General features: G+C 37.3%; 1 protein-coding gene across 1 annotated transcript in view; it reads right to left on the minus strand.

The window, feature by feature from the left end:
• Positions 1-19208, minus strand: part of F13A1 (coagulation factor XIII A chain) — a 328117-nt gene that overhangs the window by 49393 nt on the left and 259516 nt on the right. Inside the window, exon 12 of the mRNA XM_053714703.1 lies at positions 11198-11482. Coding sequence (XP_053570678.1) covers positions 11198-11482 — 285 coding nt within the window. The remainder of the gene's footprint in view (positions 1-11197; positions 11483-19208) is intronic.

The raw sequence follows: 19208 nt of genomic DNA on the forward strand, positions 1-19208 counted from the left end.
ATATATATATATATATATATATATATATATATATATATGCCCTCCACTAATATTGGCACCCTTGGTAAATATGAGCAAAGCAGGCTGTGAAAAATTGCCTTTATTGTTTAACGTTTTGATCTTTTGTTCATAAAATACACAAATAATACTATGCTCTCATCGATATCAAACAATTGCAAACACAACACAGGTTTATAAAAAAATCTTTTAATATATGTGTGGCACAATTATTGGCACCCCTATGAATTCATATGAGAAAAATATATTTGAAGTATATTCCCATTGATATTTTATATTTTTTAGTACACCTGAGTGACTAGGAACAGAAAATTGTGCAACCATGACTTCCTGTTTCATATGGAGTATAAATATAAGGTAAAAAGTTTACCCCAATGAAGGGGAGACCCCTAAAAACATCTGTAGGTACCACTTGTGCAGTGAAGAGTAATGCTGCGTGCTGTTATCACTTCCTATAGTGGCCACACGCAATTTCAAGATGAGAGTTAACAAGGCTGTCCTAATTTCACCTTTAAGAAAAGGGAGACTTACCCTCTCTTCACGGCCTTACTCGTGCCCACTTGGTGGAGAGCCGTTCAGGAGACCTTCCTCCTAGGCTCTACTGCAGATCGCCGTCCTTCAGCTTGGAGCGAACTCCCACAATCAAACAACCGCAGACACGCTGCACTGGCGTCCGCCCAAACACCCAGGGCTCTGCAAAATGACGTCAGAAGACGCGGCCGGCTTGTGAGGGGGAGACTGATGCCCAAATGAAAACACCTCCAAATGGAAAGACAGCACTTGCATCCAGACTGTGCGGCCAAAACTTCACCTCCTTTGACAGGTAACCTCCAGGGGTGTACCCGCTGCAAACAGTTCCGTGAACAAGGCTTAGAAACTTGAAAAAAATACAAAGTCCGGAACTTGCAGTAAAACTTCAATGCTTTAATTATCCTTTAAAAGCGGTACATGTACACAAGACAAACACATGCCCTCAGTGCAAGTTTACGCGTTTCGGCTTAACTGCCGTACTCATAGCTATGAGTACGGCAGTTAAGCCGAAATGCGTAAGCTTGCACTGAGGGCATGTGTTTGTCTTGTGTACATGTACCGCTTTTAAAGGATAATTAAAGCATTGAAGTTTTACTGCAAGTTCCGGACTTTGTATTTTTTTCATACAGGGAGTGCAGAATTATTAGGCAAGTTGTATTTTTGAGGATTAATTTTATTATTGAACAACAACCATGTTCTCAATGAACCCAAAAAACTCATTAATATTAAAGCTGAATAGTTTTGGAAGTAGTTTTTAGTTTGTTTTTAGTTATAGCTATTTTAGGGGGATATCTGTGTGTGCAGGTGACTATTACTGTGCATAATTATTAGGCAACTTAACAAAAAACAAATATATACCCATTTCAATTATTTATTTTTACCAGTGAAACCAATATAATACCTCAACATTCACAAATATACATTTCTGACATTCAAAAACAAAAGAAAAACAAATCAGTGACCAATATAGCCACCTTTCTTTGCAAGGACACTCAAAAGCCTGCCATCCATGGATTCTGTCAGTGTTTTGATCTGTTCACCATCAACATTGCGTGCAGCAGCAACCACAGCCTCCCAGACACTGTTCAGAGAGGTGTACTGTTTTCCCTCCTTGTAAATCTCACATTTGATGATGGACCACAGGTTCTCAATGGGGTTCAGATCAGGTGAACAAGGAGGCCATGTATTTAGATTTTCTTCTTTTATACCCTTTCTTGCCAGCCACGCTGTGGAGTACTTGGACGCGTGTGATGGAGCATTGTCCTGCATGAAAATCATGTTTTTCTTGAAGGATGCAGACTTCTTCCTGTACCACTGCTTGAAGAAGGTGTCTTCCAGAAACTGGCAGTAGGACTGGGAGTTGAGCTTGACTCCATCCTCAACCCGAAAAGGCCCCACAAGCTCATCTTTGATGATACCAGCCCAAACCAGTACTCCACCTCCACCTTGCTGGCGTCTGAGTCGGACTGGAGCTCTCTGCCCTTTACCAATCCAGCCACGGGCCCATCCATCTGGCCCATCAAGACTCACTCTCATTTCATCAGTCCATAAAACCTTAGAAAAATCAGTCTTGAGATATTTCTTGGCCCAGTCTTGACGTTTCAGCTTGTGTGTCTTGTTAAGTGGTGGTCGTCTTTCAGCCTTTCTTACCTTGGCCATGTCTCTGAGTATTGCACACCTTGTGCTTTTGGGCACTCCAGTGATGTTGCAGCTCTGAAATATGGCCAAACTGGTGGCAAGTGGCATCTTGGCAGCTGCACGGTTGACTTTTCTCAGTTCATGGGCAGTTATTTTGCGCCTTGGTTTTTCCACACGCTTCTTGCGACCCTGTTGACTATTTTGAATGAAACGCTTGATTGTTCGATGATCACGCTTCAGAAGCTTTGCAATTTTAAGAGTGCTGCATCCCTCTGCAAGATATCTCACTATTTTTTACTTTTCTGAGCCTGTCAAGTCCTTCTTTTGACCCATTTTGCCAAAGGAAAGGAAGTTGCCTAATAATTATGCACACCTGATATAGGGTGTTGATGTCATTAGACCACACCCCTTCTCATTACAGAGATGCACATCACCTAATATGCTTAATTGGTAGTAGGCTTTCGAGCCTATACAGCTTGGAGTAAGACAACATGCATAAAGAGGATGATGTGGTCAAAAAACTCATTTGCCTAATAATTCTGCACTCCCTGTATAAATATAAGGTAACACATAGGACAAATGCCCTTAGTCATTTATCACAATGGGTAAGACCAAGGAATATAGCTGTGATGTGCGCCAAAAGGTTATTGAGCTTCACAAAAAAAGAAGTTCCAGTCAACTGGAAAGTTATGAATCAACCTGTAAGAGGACACGTGTCTATATTGTATCAACACACTGTGAAGAGGATGGTTCAAGTGGCCAAAATATCTCCAAGGATCACAGATGGAGAATTGAAGAAGTTAGTTGCGTCTTGGGGTCAGCAAGTCTCCAAAACTACAATCCAATGTCACCTCCATCACTACAAGTTGTTTGTTTTTGGATTAGAGAAGAGGCTTTTTTCTTGAAACCCTTCCAAACTCAAGTGTCTTTAGTTTGCCAGACAATACTGGAACTTCTGGAATACTTGAAATGGGATCGAGTTCTATGGTCAGATGAAAACCAAATTTGATGGATCTGGAAATATTCTGTATGGAGGAATGTTCTCAGATACCTTGTGATGTATTCTCCAACCTCATCAGGCATTATAGGAAAGGACTCAGAGTTGTTATCTTGGCAAAGGGAGGTAGCAAAAAGTATTGACTAAAAGGGTGCCAATAATTGTGCCACACATATATTTAACAAATATGTTTTTGTTTGTTATAAACCTGTGTTGTGTTTGCAATTATCAAAAAGTTAAACAATAAAGACAAATTTTCACAGCCTTCTTTGCTCATATTTACCAATGGTGCCAATACTAGAGGAGGGCACTATATATATATATATATATATATATATATATATATATATATATATATATATATATATATATATATATATATATATAAAAGATTATTGACCCTTTAATTTGCAAGTCAAATGAATTTAGGATCTCCCTCTCTCCAAGTAATTTGATTTGGACAGATCAAAATGTCACCCTAAATCTTCCAAATTTTTTATTTGTGTATATAGAACCTGAATACTATCAAAATATAGCTTTCTTCTGTTAAGTGTGATCAGTCCACGGGTCATCATTACTTGTGGGATATTAACTGCTCCCCTACAGGAAGTGCAAGAGGATTCACCCAGCAGAGTTGCTATATAGCTCCTCCCCTCTACGTCACCTCCAGTCATTCTCTTGCACCCAACGACTAGATAGGATGTGTGAGAGGACTATGGTGATATATTTAGTTTTTATATCTTCAATCAAAAGTTTGTTATTTTATAATAGCACCGGAGTGTGTTATTCCTTCTCTGGTAGAATTTGAAGAAGAATCTACCTGAGTTTTTCTATGATTTTAGCCGGAGTAGTTAAGATCATATTGCTGTTTCTCAGCCATCTGAGGAGAGGTAAACTTCAGATCAGGGGACAGCAGGCAGATTAATCTGCAAAGAGGTATGTAGCAGTTTATTATTTTCTGACATGGAATTGATGAGAAAATCCTGCCATACCGTTATAATGTAAACTCAGCCTTGAATGCAGTAGATGTAGCTGATATCAGGCTGTCATGTATGTATATTTTACACTTCAGTTTTCTGAGAAATGGTACTTCTCTGGCTTTTAAACTGTATACATAGACTTAACCTATTTTGCAGGGACTTGCAATAGGTTTTAAATGACAATTAATTATTGAGGTAAAAGTTTTTTTGCTGGCATGTAAAAACGTTTTTTTCTCTGAGGTACTGGGTGAAAAAATGTTTTGGGCACTATTTTTCCACTTGGCAATAGTTTTGATTTAAATTAGAGCAGTTCACTGATCCCTCTCACTGTTATGTGTGTGGGGGACGGGCCATTTTGGCACTTTTACTATGCATCAGAAAAACTCAGTCAGAGGTTCATTTTCTTCCTGCATGATCCGGTTCATCTCTACAGAGTTCAGGGATCTCCAAAGCCTTTTTTGAGGGAAGTAATCATTACAGCAGAGCTGTGCTGATTGTATTGACTGTGATATAAAAAACGTTTATTTGTGTATTTTTTTCTGCTGCCTGGGTTAGTTATCATTTGCTGAGGGGAACAATCCTTTGCTAAAACTGTATATTCTGACAAAGATTGATGCTATAACTTAATTATTTTATCTGTTATAATATTTTTCTGTGCTTCTTAAAGGCACAGTTCGTTTTCATATTATTTGTAAATTACTTTGAAAAGTATTTCCAAGTTGCTGTTTATTTGCTAGTGTGTTAAACATGTCTGATTCAGAGGAATATCTCTGTGCTATATGTGTTAATGCCAAAGTGGAGCCCAATAGAAATTTATGTACTAAATGTATTGATGCTACTTTAAAAAACAGTCAATCTGTACAAATTGAACATATTTCACCAAACAACGAGGGGAGAGTTATGCCGACTAACTCGCCTCACGTGTCAGTACCTGCATCTCCCGCTCAGGAGGTGCGTGATATTGTAGCGCCGAGTGCATCTGGGCGGCCATTACAAATCACATTTCAAGATATGGCTACTGTTATGACTGAAGTTTTGGCTAAACTACCAGAACTAAGAGGTAAACGTGATCACTCTGGGATGAGAACAGAGTGCGCTGATAATGCAAGGGCCATGTCTGATACTGCGTCACAGTTTGCAGAACGTGAAGACGGAGAGCTTCATTCTGTGGGTGACGGTTCTGATCCAAATAAACTGGACTCAGACATTTCAAATTTTAAATTTAAACTTGAGAACCTCCGTGTGTTACTAGGGGAGGTATTAGCGGCTCTGAATGATTGTAACACAGTTGCAATCCCAGAAAAAATGTGTAGGTTGGATAAATATTTTGCGGTACCGACGAGTACTGACGTTTTTCCTATACCTAAGAGACTTACTGACATTGTTACTAAGGAGTGGGATAGACCCGGTGTGCCTTTCTCACCCCCTCCTATATTCAGAAAAATGTTTCCAATAGACGCCGCCACACGGGACTTATGGCAAATGGTCCCTAAGGTGGAGGGAGCAGTTTCTACTTTAGCTAAGCGTACCACTATCCCAGTGGAGGATAGCTGTGCTTTTTCAGATCCAATGGATAAAAAATTAGAGGGTTACCTTAAGAAAATGTTTGTTCAACAAGGGTTTATATTGCAACCTCTTGCATGTATTGCGCCTGTCACGGCTGCAGCAGCATTTTGGTTTGAGTCTCTGGAAGAGACACTTCAATCATCCACACTAGATGACATCACACACAAACTTAAATTCCTTAAGTTAGCTAATTCATTTATTTCAGATGCCGTAGTACATTTAACTAAACTTGCGGCTAAAAATTCAGGATTCGCCATTCAGGCACGCAGAGCTCTGTGGCTGAAATCCTGGTCAGCTGATGTTACGTCTAAATCTAAATTGCTTAATATTCCTTTCAAAGGGCAGACCTTATTCGGGCCCGGCTTGAAAGAAATTATTGCTGACATTACAGGAGGTAAAGGTCATGCCCTGCCTCAGGACAAGGCCAAAGCCAAGGCTAGACAGTCCAATTTTCGTTCCTTTCGTAATTTCAAAGCAGGAGCAGCATCAACTTCCTCTGCACCAAAACAGGAAGGAGCTGTTGCTCGCTACAGACAAGGCTGGAAACCTAACCAGTCCTGGAACAGGGGCAAACAGGCCAGAAAACCTGCTGCTGCCCCTAAGACAGCATGAATTGAGGGCCCCCGATCCGGGACCGGATCTAGTGGGGGGCAGACTTTCCCTCTTCGCCCAGGCTTGGGCAAGAGATGTTCAGGATCCCTGGGCGTTAGAGATCATATCTCAGGGATACTTTCTGGACTTCAAATCCTCTCCCCCAAGAGGGAGATTTCATCTGTCAAGGTTGTCAACAAACCTAACAAAGAAGGAAGCGTTTCTACGCTGCGTACAAGATCTTTTATTAATGGGAGTGATCCATCCAGTTCCGCGGTTGGAACAAGGACAAGGGTTTTACTCAAATCTGTTTGTAGTTCCCAAAAAAGAGGGAACCTTCAGGCCAATCTTGGATTTAAAGATCCTAAACAAATTCCTAAGAGTTCCATCGTTCAAGATGGAAACTATTCGAACAATTTTGCCCATGATCCAAGAGGGTCAGTACATGACCACAGTGGATTTAAAGGATGCTTACCTTCACATACCGATTCACAAAAGTCATTACCGGTATCTAAGGTTTGCCTTTTTAGACAGGCATTACCAGTTTGTAGCTCTTCCATTCGGACTGGCTACGGCTCCAAGAATCTTCACAAAGGTTCTGGGCACTCTTCTGGCGGTACTAAGACCGTGAGGAATTTCAGTAGCTCCGTACTTAGACGACATACTGATACAAGCTTCAAGCTTTCAAACTGCCAAATCTCATACAGAGATAGTACTGGCATTTCTAAGGTCGCATGGATGGAAAGTGAACGAAGAGAAAAGTTCTCTCTTTCCACTCACAAGAGTTCCCTTCCTGGGGACTCTGATAGATTCTGTAGAAATGAAGATTTACCTGACAGAGGACAGGTTAACAAAACTTCAAAATGCATGCCGTGTCCTTCATTCCACTCTAAATCTGAATCAAGAGACCAGAAATTCTCTTCTATGGTGGCTTTATCGGCCACATCTGTCCAGGGGAATGCCATTCAGCAGGCCAGACTGGTCAATTGTAACAACAGACGCCAGCCTACTAGGTTGGGGCGCTGTCTGGAATTCTCTGAAGGCTCAGGGACTATGGAATCAGGAGGAGAGTCTTCTTCCAATAAACATTCTGGAATTGAGAGCAGTCCTCAATGCTCTTCTGGCTTGGCCCCAGTTAACAACTCGGGGGTTCATCAGGTTCCAGTCGGACAACATCACGACTGTAGCTTATATCAACCATCAGGGAGGGACAAGAAGCTCCCTAGCAATGATGGAAGGATCGAAGATAATTCGCTGGGCAGAGTCTCACTCTTGCCACCTGTCTGCAATCCACATCCCGGGAGTGGAGAACTGGGAGGCGGATTTCTTAAGTCGTCAGACTTTTCATCCGGGGGAGTGGGAACTTCATCCAGAGGTCTTTGCCCAAATACTTCGACGTTGGGGCAAACCAGAGATAGATCTCATGGCGTCTCGACAGAACGCCAAGCTTCCGCGCTACGGGTCCAGATCCAGGGATCCGGGAGCGGTCCTGATAGATGCCTTGACAGCACCATGGACCTTCAGGATGGCTTATGTGTTTCCACCTTTCCCGATGCTTCCTCGATTGATTGCCAGAATCAAACAGGAGAAAGCATCAGTGATTCTAATAGCGCCTGCATGGCCACGCAGGACTTGGTATACAGATCTGGTGGACATGTCATTCTGTCCACCTTAATCTAACTTCTCTGAAGCTGACTGCTTGGAAATTGAACGCTTGATCTTATCAAAGCGTGGTTTTTCTGAGTCAGTTATTGATACCTTAATACAGGCTAGGAAGCCTGTTACCAGAAAGATTTACCATAAAATATGGCGTAAATACCTATATTGGTGCGAATCCAAAGGTTACTCTTGGAGTAAGGTTAGGATTCCTAGGATATTGTCTTTTCTACAAGAAGGTTTAGAAAAGGGGTTATCCGCTAGTTCCTTAAAGGGACAGATCTCAGCTCTGTCCATTCTGTTACACAGGCGTCTGTCAGAAGTTCCAGACGTTCAGGCTTTTTGTCAGGCTTTGGCCAGGATTAAACCTGTGTTTAAAGCTGTGGCTCCACCATGGAGTTTAAACCTTGTTCTTAACGTTTTACAGGGTGTTCCGTTTGAACCCCTTCATTCCATTGATATAAAGTTGTTATCTTGGAAAGTTCTATTTTTAATGGCTATTTCCTCGGCTCGAAGAGTCTCTGAGTTATCAGCCTTACATTGTGATTCTCCTTATTTGATTTTTCACTCGGATAAGGTAGTTCTGCGTACTAAACCTGGGTTCTTACCTAAGGTAGTCGCTAACAGGAATATCAATCAGGAGATTGTTGTTCCATCCTTGTGCCCAAATCCTTCTTCGAGGAAGGAACGTCTTTTGCACAATCTGGATGTAGTTCGTGCCCTTAAATTTTATTTACAGGCAACTAAAGATTTTCGACAAACGTCTTCCCTGTTTGTCGTTTACTCTGGTCAGAGGAGAGGTCAAAAAGCTTCTGCTACCTCTCTCTCTTTTTGGCTTCGTAGCATAATTCGTTTAGCTTATGAGACTGCTGGACAGCAGCCTCCTGAAAGAATTACAGCTCATTCCACTAGAGCTGTGGCTTCCACTTGGGCCTTTAAGAATGAGGCCTCTGTTGAACAGATTTGCAAGGCTGCAACTTGGTCTTCGCTTCATACTTTTTCCAAATTTTACAAATTTGACACTTTTGCTTCCTCGGAGGCTATTTTTGGGAGAAAGGTTCTTCAGGCAGTGGTTCCTTCTGTATAAAGAGCCTGCCTATCCCTCCCGTCATCCGTGTACTTTTGCTTTGGTATTGGTATCCCACAAGTAATGATGACCCGTGGACTGATCACACTTAACAGAAGAAAACATAATTTATGCTTACCTGATAAATTCCTTTCTTCTGTAGTGTGATCAGTCCACGGCCCGCCCTGTTTTTTAAGGCAGGTAAATATTTTTTAAATTATACTCCAGTCACCACTACACCCTTGGCTTCTCCTTTCTCGTTGGTCCTTGGTCGAATGACTGGAGGTGACGTAGAGGGGAGGAGCTAGATAGCAACTCTGCTGGGTGAATCCTCTTGCACTTCCTGTAGGGGAGCAGTTAATATCCCACAAGTAATGATGACCCGTGGACTGATCACACTACAGAAGAAAGGAATTTATCAGGTAAGCATAAATTATGTTTTCTAGGGTGATGAAAGTTTATAGAAGGATATAATGCCTTGGAGCATTTTCTTATTGCACTATTGCCTGCCTATATTTAAAAACCACAAAGGTTATAATTACATAGATAAAGTAAGCATTGGAGTATCAATAAACAGGGATTCATTACTGAGCTGAACATGGCCAGTGATTGTTACTTTGATTAGCTCAGTGGCCACGTACAACTCTAAACCAATAGTGCATTGCTGATCCAGAGCTAATTGTAACCCCTTTGTGAGGTTCAAACACATTGGTATTAGCAAGTAATAGTGCAATAAAATGCATTAGATCATTTTCTTATTGGAGCTCTATATCCCTTTAATCCAGAAAAACTTAATATAATAAATTATAATTAATTATAATAACATAATAAAGGCAATAAGTTTTGTCAGTCATATTTATGGTGCTGATTTATTGGACAGTAGCTACATTATGTATTATGCAATGCATATTTCCAAGAGGCATTCCCAGACAGGGAGTTTGGGAACTTTCAGCAGTAGCCCACATGTGTTTTACAGGTGTGACCATGGTGGAAAGGGCAAAGTTACAGTCATGGCATGAGTTGGGCTAATATGTATAATGGTTATGGCTGGGGTGAGTTGTGAACAGGGCAGAGTGTATCCTGGTGCAGTCCCTGAAACCAGGACATTTGTATTTGTGGGCAGAAGCAGAAAGCCCAGCAACCAATGAGAATATGGCAGAATCTGTACGGTTAGGAGGGGTCCATAATGTGAGATTAATTTAACAGATTGATGTTTATTGATAATCTTGCATTACCTATGTTAAGGATTTATGATGAGATAATAAATTGCCTCACTTGTGCAAGCATTCTATTTTTCCATAAGTACTCTACAAGGCACTAGACACAATCATATAACATTCCCATTGTGTTCATTGACTGGCTTTGTGATTCTGATATCATAAAACAAGTTGAACAGCATTTACTGCAGCTACTATATGTATTTTTTGTTATCAATGACTAAACACGGATTTTGATTTCACAATTAATGATTATTTTGACAAGAAAGTATTATTAAATGTAATGTTCAGCAAATTTGGATAACACATCCGTTACAAAAAGAAAGCTCTCTGCAGGATAATAGGAGGAATGATGAAAGGTAAGTGCATTCTGAGTGTGATTATGCCATTGAATGAGAATCTAATAATAGAGTAAATGTAATTTGGATTAACAAATTCATAGCTACATTAACGTAGCCAATAGTGAATTGTAGGGTATTATCTCAACTGCTAAACGATATAAATGATTTTAATCTCTATTAGAGAAACCTCATTTCTTTTTTAAAATTATAGAAGAAATTCAAGCAAGCAAATTAAATAAATGTAATCTATAAAAGCAAATAGACATATTCTATTATTATATGCTTAATATAAGCAACTATTTCAGGATATCTACTGTTTTTACCTCCTGGAAATATATTCATTTTCTGAAGGTTTGTATTTTCTCAGAAAAATTATAATTGTTATTATTGTAACAATGTTATAATGAAAACAGTTTAAAACAAAATTGTTTAAAATATTTTTTAGAATTCCTAAAAATATATCAGCATTAATTATTGCAACTTTTTTAAAGAAGAGAAAGGTAAGAAAAAGGACAAGAACAATTATTTGTCGACAGATTTGTGCTGAAACATCTCACAAATAAACTGAAAGAAAAAGTAGCGAATATTTTTCTTACTGGATATTGGTTCCAATGTCAGTTCAAGGTCCTCATTCTTGAATTCAGCCTTTAGGACACCAGTATAAAATACAATATGTCCAGTTAGAAAAGCAGATACTGTATAATGATTGGTGCTCTGATTCTTGAAAGTTAAAGTGACTTTGAAGTCACTGCCAAATACTGCATTATCTGCCTGAAAGTCCATATCAGCATCAGGGACAGACTGTAGCTGATCTTCTCTGGTTTCCTTTTTGACACCATACATTAGTGCAGCCTCAAGGGCTAGTCTCTCTTCTTCAGTGCCTGGCAAATAAAAGACAACAGTACAAACATCATTACCTGTTTTTCATTCACTTACATTTCAGAATGTAGTTTAATGAAGCTAACAACTAGTTCTTTAAAGGGAGCACTACTCTTCGAAATGTAATTAGTATTAAAGGGACATGAAAGCAAGCTGAAGCTTTTATGGTTAAGAAAGAATGTATAATTAAAATCTCTTTGTATCTTTGGTTAAAATGTAGCTCCTTTCCATTAGAGCATATGAAGGTAAGAACATGCATACACTATGTGACAGTAGTATTTCCAGTTAGTGTGATCACATGAATTTTTTAAAAAAATGATCAAATTAAAAATCTACAAAAATCGCCATAGACTTTAATGGTTAATATTAGAAATATCACATCAACTTTTCTAAAGGATTGTGATCAACCTCTGTATTAGTAATAATATTATATGCACAGTGCTAAAAATGACACTTGCACAATCCTGAGATCACCTAAATACACTCTCATGTAAATAAGCTAAGTTACAACAAATAATAACAAGCAAAAAAGTTAAATTTGATAGAAATATATTTGATTTTTTTCTTTTAATTGTGTGTCTGAACCATGAAAGTTCATTTTGACTTCCATGTCCCTTTAAAACTGTTTTACTTTAGTAATGCAGCAAATGCAACAATCTTCACTTATCCCCCCCCCAAAAAAAAAATATATATTTTTAACATACATACTTACAAAATGCATTTTCCCATACTAAATTAATTTTGAAAAAGAACCATATATGGGCCAACATGCAATATATTATTATAATTTACAGAGTTAAATCTTTGAATTCATTCATGTGTTTTTAGTGTATGCACTGATGCCATTCCAGCTCATCTGAAGCATAGATGTTCTAGGGCTAAATAACAGGTGGCGTGCTATTTATTGCTTCTGCTCCAGCATAAGCTTCACTAGAAGTAATATTTTTGCTCATACAGGTTAGTGCATGTATCACAAGTTGAAAGTAAAAGCTTTGTGTGTGAGCGAAATCTGATGTGTGCTAACTTTAGATATCGCAGCTGTGCTAACTTCTTCTCCCCATAGGAGATACGATTGGGATGATTAACACCCCTTGCTAGCGGCCGATTCCCAAGAAATGCTTGTGCAATGTTAAATGCTGACAGCGTATGCTGTCAGCATTTAGCGATGTCGGGCGGACATGGTTCGCTATAGGGAATCATGTCCACCTGACATTTGGTAAATTGACCCCATAGACTTTAATGAAGAGTGTCCAAAAAACCCCACTTATCGCTCATGTGTTAACCCAAAAGGAGTTATTAATATTTAACAGTCCAATGTTCTTCACATACAAGAATATGTTATTTTTTTTGTAAATTTGCAAATATATATATATATATATATATATATATTATAATCCATTCATCCAGAACAGAAGCACTGCACTCACCGGATTTTCATTGAAATAAAATGTCCATTTATTAATACAGAGTTAAAACATCCCTAAAAATTCCGGCACCTACTGGCACCTTGTTCACTGGGAGCTAAAGTGCAAAAAAGTGTATAATATTAACCACTACCCCCACCTCTATAAATACCCATAGTGCTCTGAGTTCACATGCTAGGGCCAATCATCCAAGATCTTTTACACCTGTTGATGCTAATCTCACTGACCGGCTTCTAATACAACCTTCGTCACCCTTATCATCACATCAAGCGGTAAACATTACATACAAGATCATAGTAAAATAAGCCCTAATAATGTCACTATCTAAATTAAGAAACAAAATTCATAAGTCACTGGAGAATCCTCCTGGCAGACCTATTGTGTCTGCCAGAGGATCACTTTGCTCACATGTGGCTGAATACATTGATTACCATCTCCAGCCGGTAGTAAAGGAGTCCTTTTCCTTTCTACTTGACTCTGCCACTCTCATTAGACATCTGTTGAATGTCACATGGCTTGAACATGATGATTTACTAGTCACAATGGATGTTGACAGCCTGTATATGGTCATTCCACATATGTAGGGTATGCAGGCTGTCAAATCCATCTTGAGTACTTCTTTGAACATGATTTTTATCTTCAGCAACAGGAACCGCTATGGTTTCAAATATGGCACCCGCATATGCCAATTTATATATGCTATGGTATGAAAACACTTACTGTTCCCCAGATTGAATTTTATGTGAGATATATTGATGACGTGTTTCTGGTGTGGAGGGTGTCTATACATTCACTCACTACTTGGATAGACATGTTGAACAGCACTAGTTCCCCTATCAGTTTTAAATTTGAATTTGATATGGTCAAAATATCCTTTCTGGATTTGAATAGCATCAAATATGAGGACAATGACAATATTATTTTCACTGCAACATTATACACTAAGCCTACATATAAAAACTATTTATTGTCTGCACAGAGTTCTCACCCAATACATAAAAAAAATAGACTACGATTGTGCTAACGTTCATAACCTGGTTTATGATAAGCTTTTACACATGTTTTATGTTTTATGAATCTACAGAAATAAAATAAAATTTCTTTTGATAAAATAAAAAAATAGTCATTTTTGCTCTTATTTCTGGTTATAACCCAATAGGCGCTCTTGGTTCTGCACCCTCCCCCTTCTTTAGGATCACTGTTTTTTGGGAGCGTAGAGGAATCTCCCATAGACCCAAGAGCATTTACCCTTTCAGCGCAGACTGTATATATCTGTTAGAGTATCCATAAAGTTTCTTTTTTCCTCTATACACAGTCTAGCAGCAGAAATGGAGAGCACCAGTACAGCAACGAACTGTACTGTAATAGATACAATAACTAAACACACCACTAAAGAGACAATGAAATCAGATAAAACAGATATATTTGAACTAAGATCATCAATATATGACAATATTCATAATATTTTTGACAGGGAGAAACAAAAAACTACTCCAATTGCCAATATAAATGACAGAGAAAAAATAAAAGAATACATGGATATTTTAGAAAAGAAACTAATATTAGAAATAAGACACAAAACAGAATGTATTTTTATTAATGAATATTTAAGAGCAAAAAGAGTCCCTCGTGGACTACGCATAAAAAAATGTTCATTTAAAATACACTCAGATGAATTTAAAAGAGTGGGGAGAGATCTTAGAGGAAACATCTGCAAAACTAATGAATCTAATAAAAGAATATAGGAAAGAAGTACTGATCGAAATAGGAAATGAGATTAATGACCTAGAATCCAATCTGTTAGAGTTTAAAGAACTAGAAGAATATAGGATAAGAGAAGAATTTCTCAAGAAATTAATGAAAGAAACTAAAGATGAGCTTATAAAAACCAAATTGAATACATTTGAAAGGGATCGGGAAGACTATGAAGCTAATAAAAATAAACCAATCAGTGAGGCATACATAAGTCATAGATGGAGAAGAGATAACAACAAAAAAATAGGCGGACAAGGTTCAAATGATAACAATCTAAAATATGAAGAGAAAATATATAGAAATGACTCAAACATAACATCACAGAATATAAAAGAACATCTATACACTAACCATATAACAAAAAAGATATGTATCATAATAACTCTCATAATAACAGATACACCCAAGAAGAATCGTGGGATTAAGAAACGATTCTAAGGCCAAAATGGTAAGTAGTAAGACATAGAAATAATCACTATAATTACCAAGATCAGAAAGAGTATGTGAGAGGCCATTATTATTCAAATAATACTAATAGAGACCATAAACTTCATAACCCCCTAGATACACTTCTGACCAACAATATAGTAAAGAATATAAACAAGGCCCCACAAATAACAAACATTATTGGGGAACTAAACCTAATAAGGAAGAATGGAAAATTCCAACATCAAATAGATTCTGGCCACTGGAAGAAAGAACTAATAATCATAATATTTTAACCCCAGTAGAAACCATAAAAGAAACAACTGGACACTTTTTTTAGGGGTAGGCCCACAACATCAGGGAACACAAAGAAAAATAAATCTATCAGAAGAAGAGGAAAAAGAGGGAGAGGTTTACAGAGAAAGAGTAGAAGGAACACACAGACAGATTCAGAAAATAAAAAGGATGAGATAAAACAGAATGGAATCTTTAATTTAAGTAAATTTGAACTAGAAAAATCACATATAGAAATACTCAATAAAGGGCTTTCATTTGCACTAACAAGGAAATTAAGTAAATTCGACACATTCATAGACGCAAACAAATTTGTTTGAAATCTAACACTCAAGAAATATTTTCTAAAGACGCCTTTAGAAAGAAATTTAAATCAAGGAATTAAAAAGAGCGAACCGGCAGTTCCAAGTAGCACTGAATTTATACATTCAGGACTAAAGAGAAAATTAAACTTTTACCCAAAACAAGATAAAGGTGTATATATATAAACCTTTGAAAAGCTGGTATTAGAAGATATAAATAATCTTAAACAAAAGAACAAAATCAAACATAACATCACAATGAAACAAAAAACGTTAATTAGAGAACTAGAACAAAATAAGGACATAATTATAAAGCCAGCAGATAAAGAAAGAATTGTAATCTTGGATAAAGAAACATATAAAAATATGATAGATGATCTAATAAATGATGAGAACACCTATAAAAAACTAAAGTGTAACCCGACAGTAGTCTATAAAGCATTTCTAAAACACCATCTAGACGAAGCTATGGAGATAGGAATCATTAATGATAAAGAATACAATTACCTGCTTCCACAATATCCGATTATGCCGGTATTATACGCCCTACCTAAAATTCACAAGTCAATTACAAAACCCCCTGGAAGGCCAATAATTTCAGGTATAGATTCACTGACAGCGAATATGTCAGCGTATATCGACAAATACCTATAAAAGTATGTCACGACCCTTGACTTTTATGTAAGGGATTCCACTAATCTATTAATATTACTAGAAGAATTAAAATGGACGAACGAATACATCCTAGTAACTTGCGATGTACAATCCCTGTATACGTCGATCAGAAATAGCGATGGAATAGAATCCATTGAATACTTCTTGAAAAATTATCCAAATAGATAGTATTAGGTTCATTCTAACTCATAATTTCTTTCTGTATGATGACATCTACTATGAACAGATTTGCGGCACAGCTATGGGCACTAAGTTTGCCCCTAGCTACGCAAATCTGTTCATGGGCACATGGGAATCACAGTTTCTAAATCAGAGTCCATATAAAACAATTTTATTATCTATAAGAGGTTTATAGATGAATTGTTTTTTATATGGAAAGGATCTATTGAGGAGCTCAAAAGCTGTCTAGACAGTATGAATGATAACAATCGGAACTTAAAGTTTACAGCGGATATCAGCACAGAGAAAGTGCACTATCTAGATCTTGAAATAAGCGTAGAAAACAGCGAACTGATGAAAAAGACATATTTTAAAGAAGTAGACGCAAAAATGTTATCCATGAAACTAGTTGTCACTTATATAGATGGAAAGATAACATCCCTAAGGGCCAATTTTTAAGGCTAAAAAGAAATTGTAAAAAAGATGGAGACTTTGATACCCAATCAATAATATTGAAAAATAAATTAATAGAAAGAGGTTATCCAGAAGAACAAATTGAAACAGAAAGATTAAAAATAAAAAACATAGACAGGAAGGAAATTCTACAATATAAACCAAAGAAAGTAACACCAACGAACGATTACAGAAGGAGAAAAGATCGTCAAACCTTCATTACAAAGTATAATGAAGAGAGGATTAAAATTGAGAAAATAATTAAATCCCATTGGAAAATTCTAAAATCTGATCCACATTTAGGACAATCACTTCCAAACCAACCAAAATGTGTGTATAAAAAGACAAAGAATTTGAAAAGCATACTAGCACCCACTCTCAAACAGAAAAATAACAAAACAATTAGGGGAGTTTTAGGTGACAAACTACAAGGGTTCTATCCCTGTGGAACCTGCAAAGCCTGTAAACATGCAAACAAAACAAAAACTTTCAAATCTAGTAACACACATAAGGAATACAAAATAAGAGAAACAATAAGATGTATGGATATAAATGTAATTTATTTCATAACCTGTACAAAATATGGGAAACAGTATGTAGGCGAGACGGAAAGAACAGTCAGGGAAAGAATAAGCGAACACCTAAACTCCATAGAAAACTCAGACACAGAAAGAAATAAGGATCTTCCAGTTGCAAAACACTTCAGGATGTGCAATAACAACAATCTAAAATATTTCAATTACACAGCAATAACAAAATTAAGAGGAAATAAAAGAGGGGGCAATCTATCCAATGCCCTCCTTAAAAGAGAGGCAAAATGGATCTTTGAAATCCAAACACTTAAACCAAAAGGGTAAACATTGACTTCAATTTAAACTGTTTCCTAAACTCTTAATTGGATACTCCTAAAAAACCTCTAAAAAAACTATAGTTTTTATGAGTGGTGTTACAGAACATTTCACAATAAAAATTAATTTAGTTACAACTCACAGTTAATGTAAATCAATTCTAATTCTATTTTTATTTTTATTTTTCAGAAAATTGATTGCCCAATAAAAACATTTTCTAAAGAATTTTGTATAATAGAAATGCCCAAAATAATAAGTACATTTTCTAAACAGGTTTTTACAATATCATTTTCAAAAATGTCCTTTAATAATTTTGAGGGACTTTAAAAGTGTACCCCTTTTAGATGTGTGTTTTACTCTATGAAACTCGCAATTATATATTGCAATTCAAAGTCCGTAACTAACTCCAACAAAGATGATCGTTTTTGAAAAATATAGTTCAACCTATCAAATCCGAGAGAGGGATATTTAAACACAAGAGGAGAACATGGAGGACATGCTTGACAAAGACTGAAGCTCTCAGCAGAAACGCATTGCAACTTGCAGGACTCCATATCCGATATTCAAATCACTGCCTAAGTCTGCCGTAGAGCCGTCACAGCAGTAACAGCAGGACCCAACCCCCACAGGAGATCCAATCACAGCCTATTTAGGAGAAGGCGCAGATTTGGGGCAAAGAGCTGTTAGGATGCTGAAGAGACGGATGGCTTCAGTATTGGCGGACCGCACAGGTGAAAACTACAAAATACAGAAGCTATTTCTAACGTTTTATGGACCAACAACAAAGGTCTGAAGACTAAAGGTACATTATCGACAAGTGCACTTGTTAGGATTTTTACATAGTGGGACAAACGTTATAACGTACAGGCAGCTTACAAGGGATCCCCTTTGAATAGCTCAAGAAAAATACTGCCTTGGTTGTTTTTTAAATTGTTGGAGACGGACAGCAAGTACTTTGCTGAAAGAATCTACTGACATTATACAATGTCAAGAATTGTCTATTGACACCTGGGTGTAACAACTAGCTAACTTCAATATTAATTTAGGAGTGTGCCATTAGTGAGACACTATTTGATACAGTATTTGACATCTGATATTTTGTAACAATTAGCCAAACTCAATATTAATTTAGGAGTGTGCCAGCAGTGAGACTCTATTTCATATACTATTAGACATTTGTTATAAAGAATACATTTCATAAAAAGTCGACTTCTTTAATATACTAACTGTTTTAGAGTTATAAGGTTGGCCAACCTTACGGATTATTTTGGGCTGTTAAGTTTTTGTATGCTACCCCCTTTCTTTTTTTAGCCACTAAAGGCAATTGGATTGCAGTGAGATAACGTAACTACCGCTCTGCTTTTTAAAGTATTATTTTTTAAAAATACCACA

This window comes from Bombina bombina, chromosome 5 (genome assembly GCF_027579735.1).
Source record: "Bombina bombina isolate aBomBom1 chromosome 5, aBomBom1.pri, whole genome shotgun sequence".
NCBI classification, from domain to species: Eukaryota; Metazoa; Chordata; class Amphibia; order Anura; family Bombinatoridae; genus Bombina; species Bombina bombina.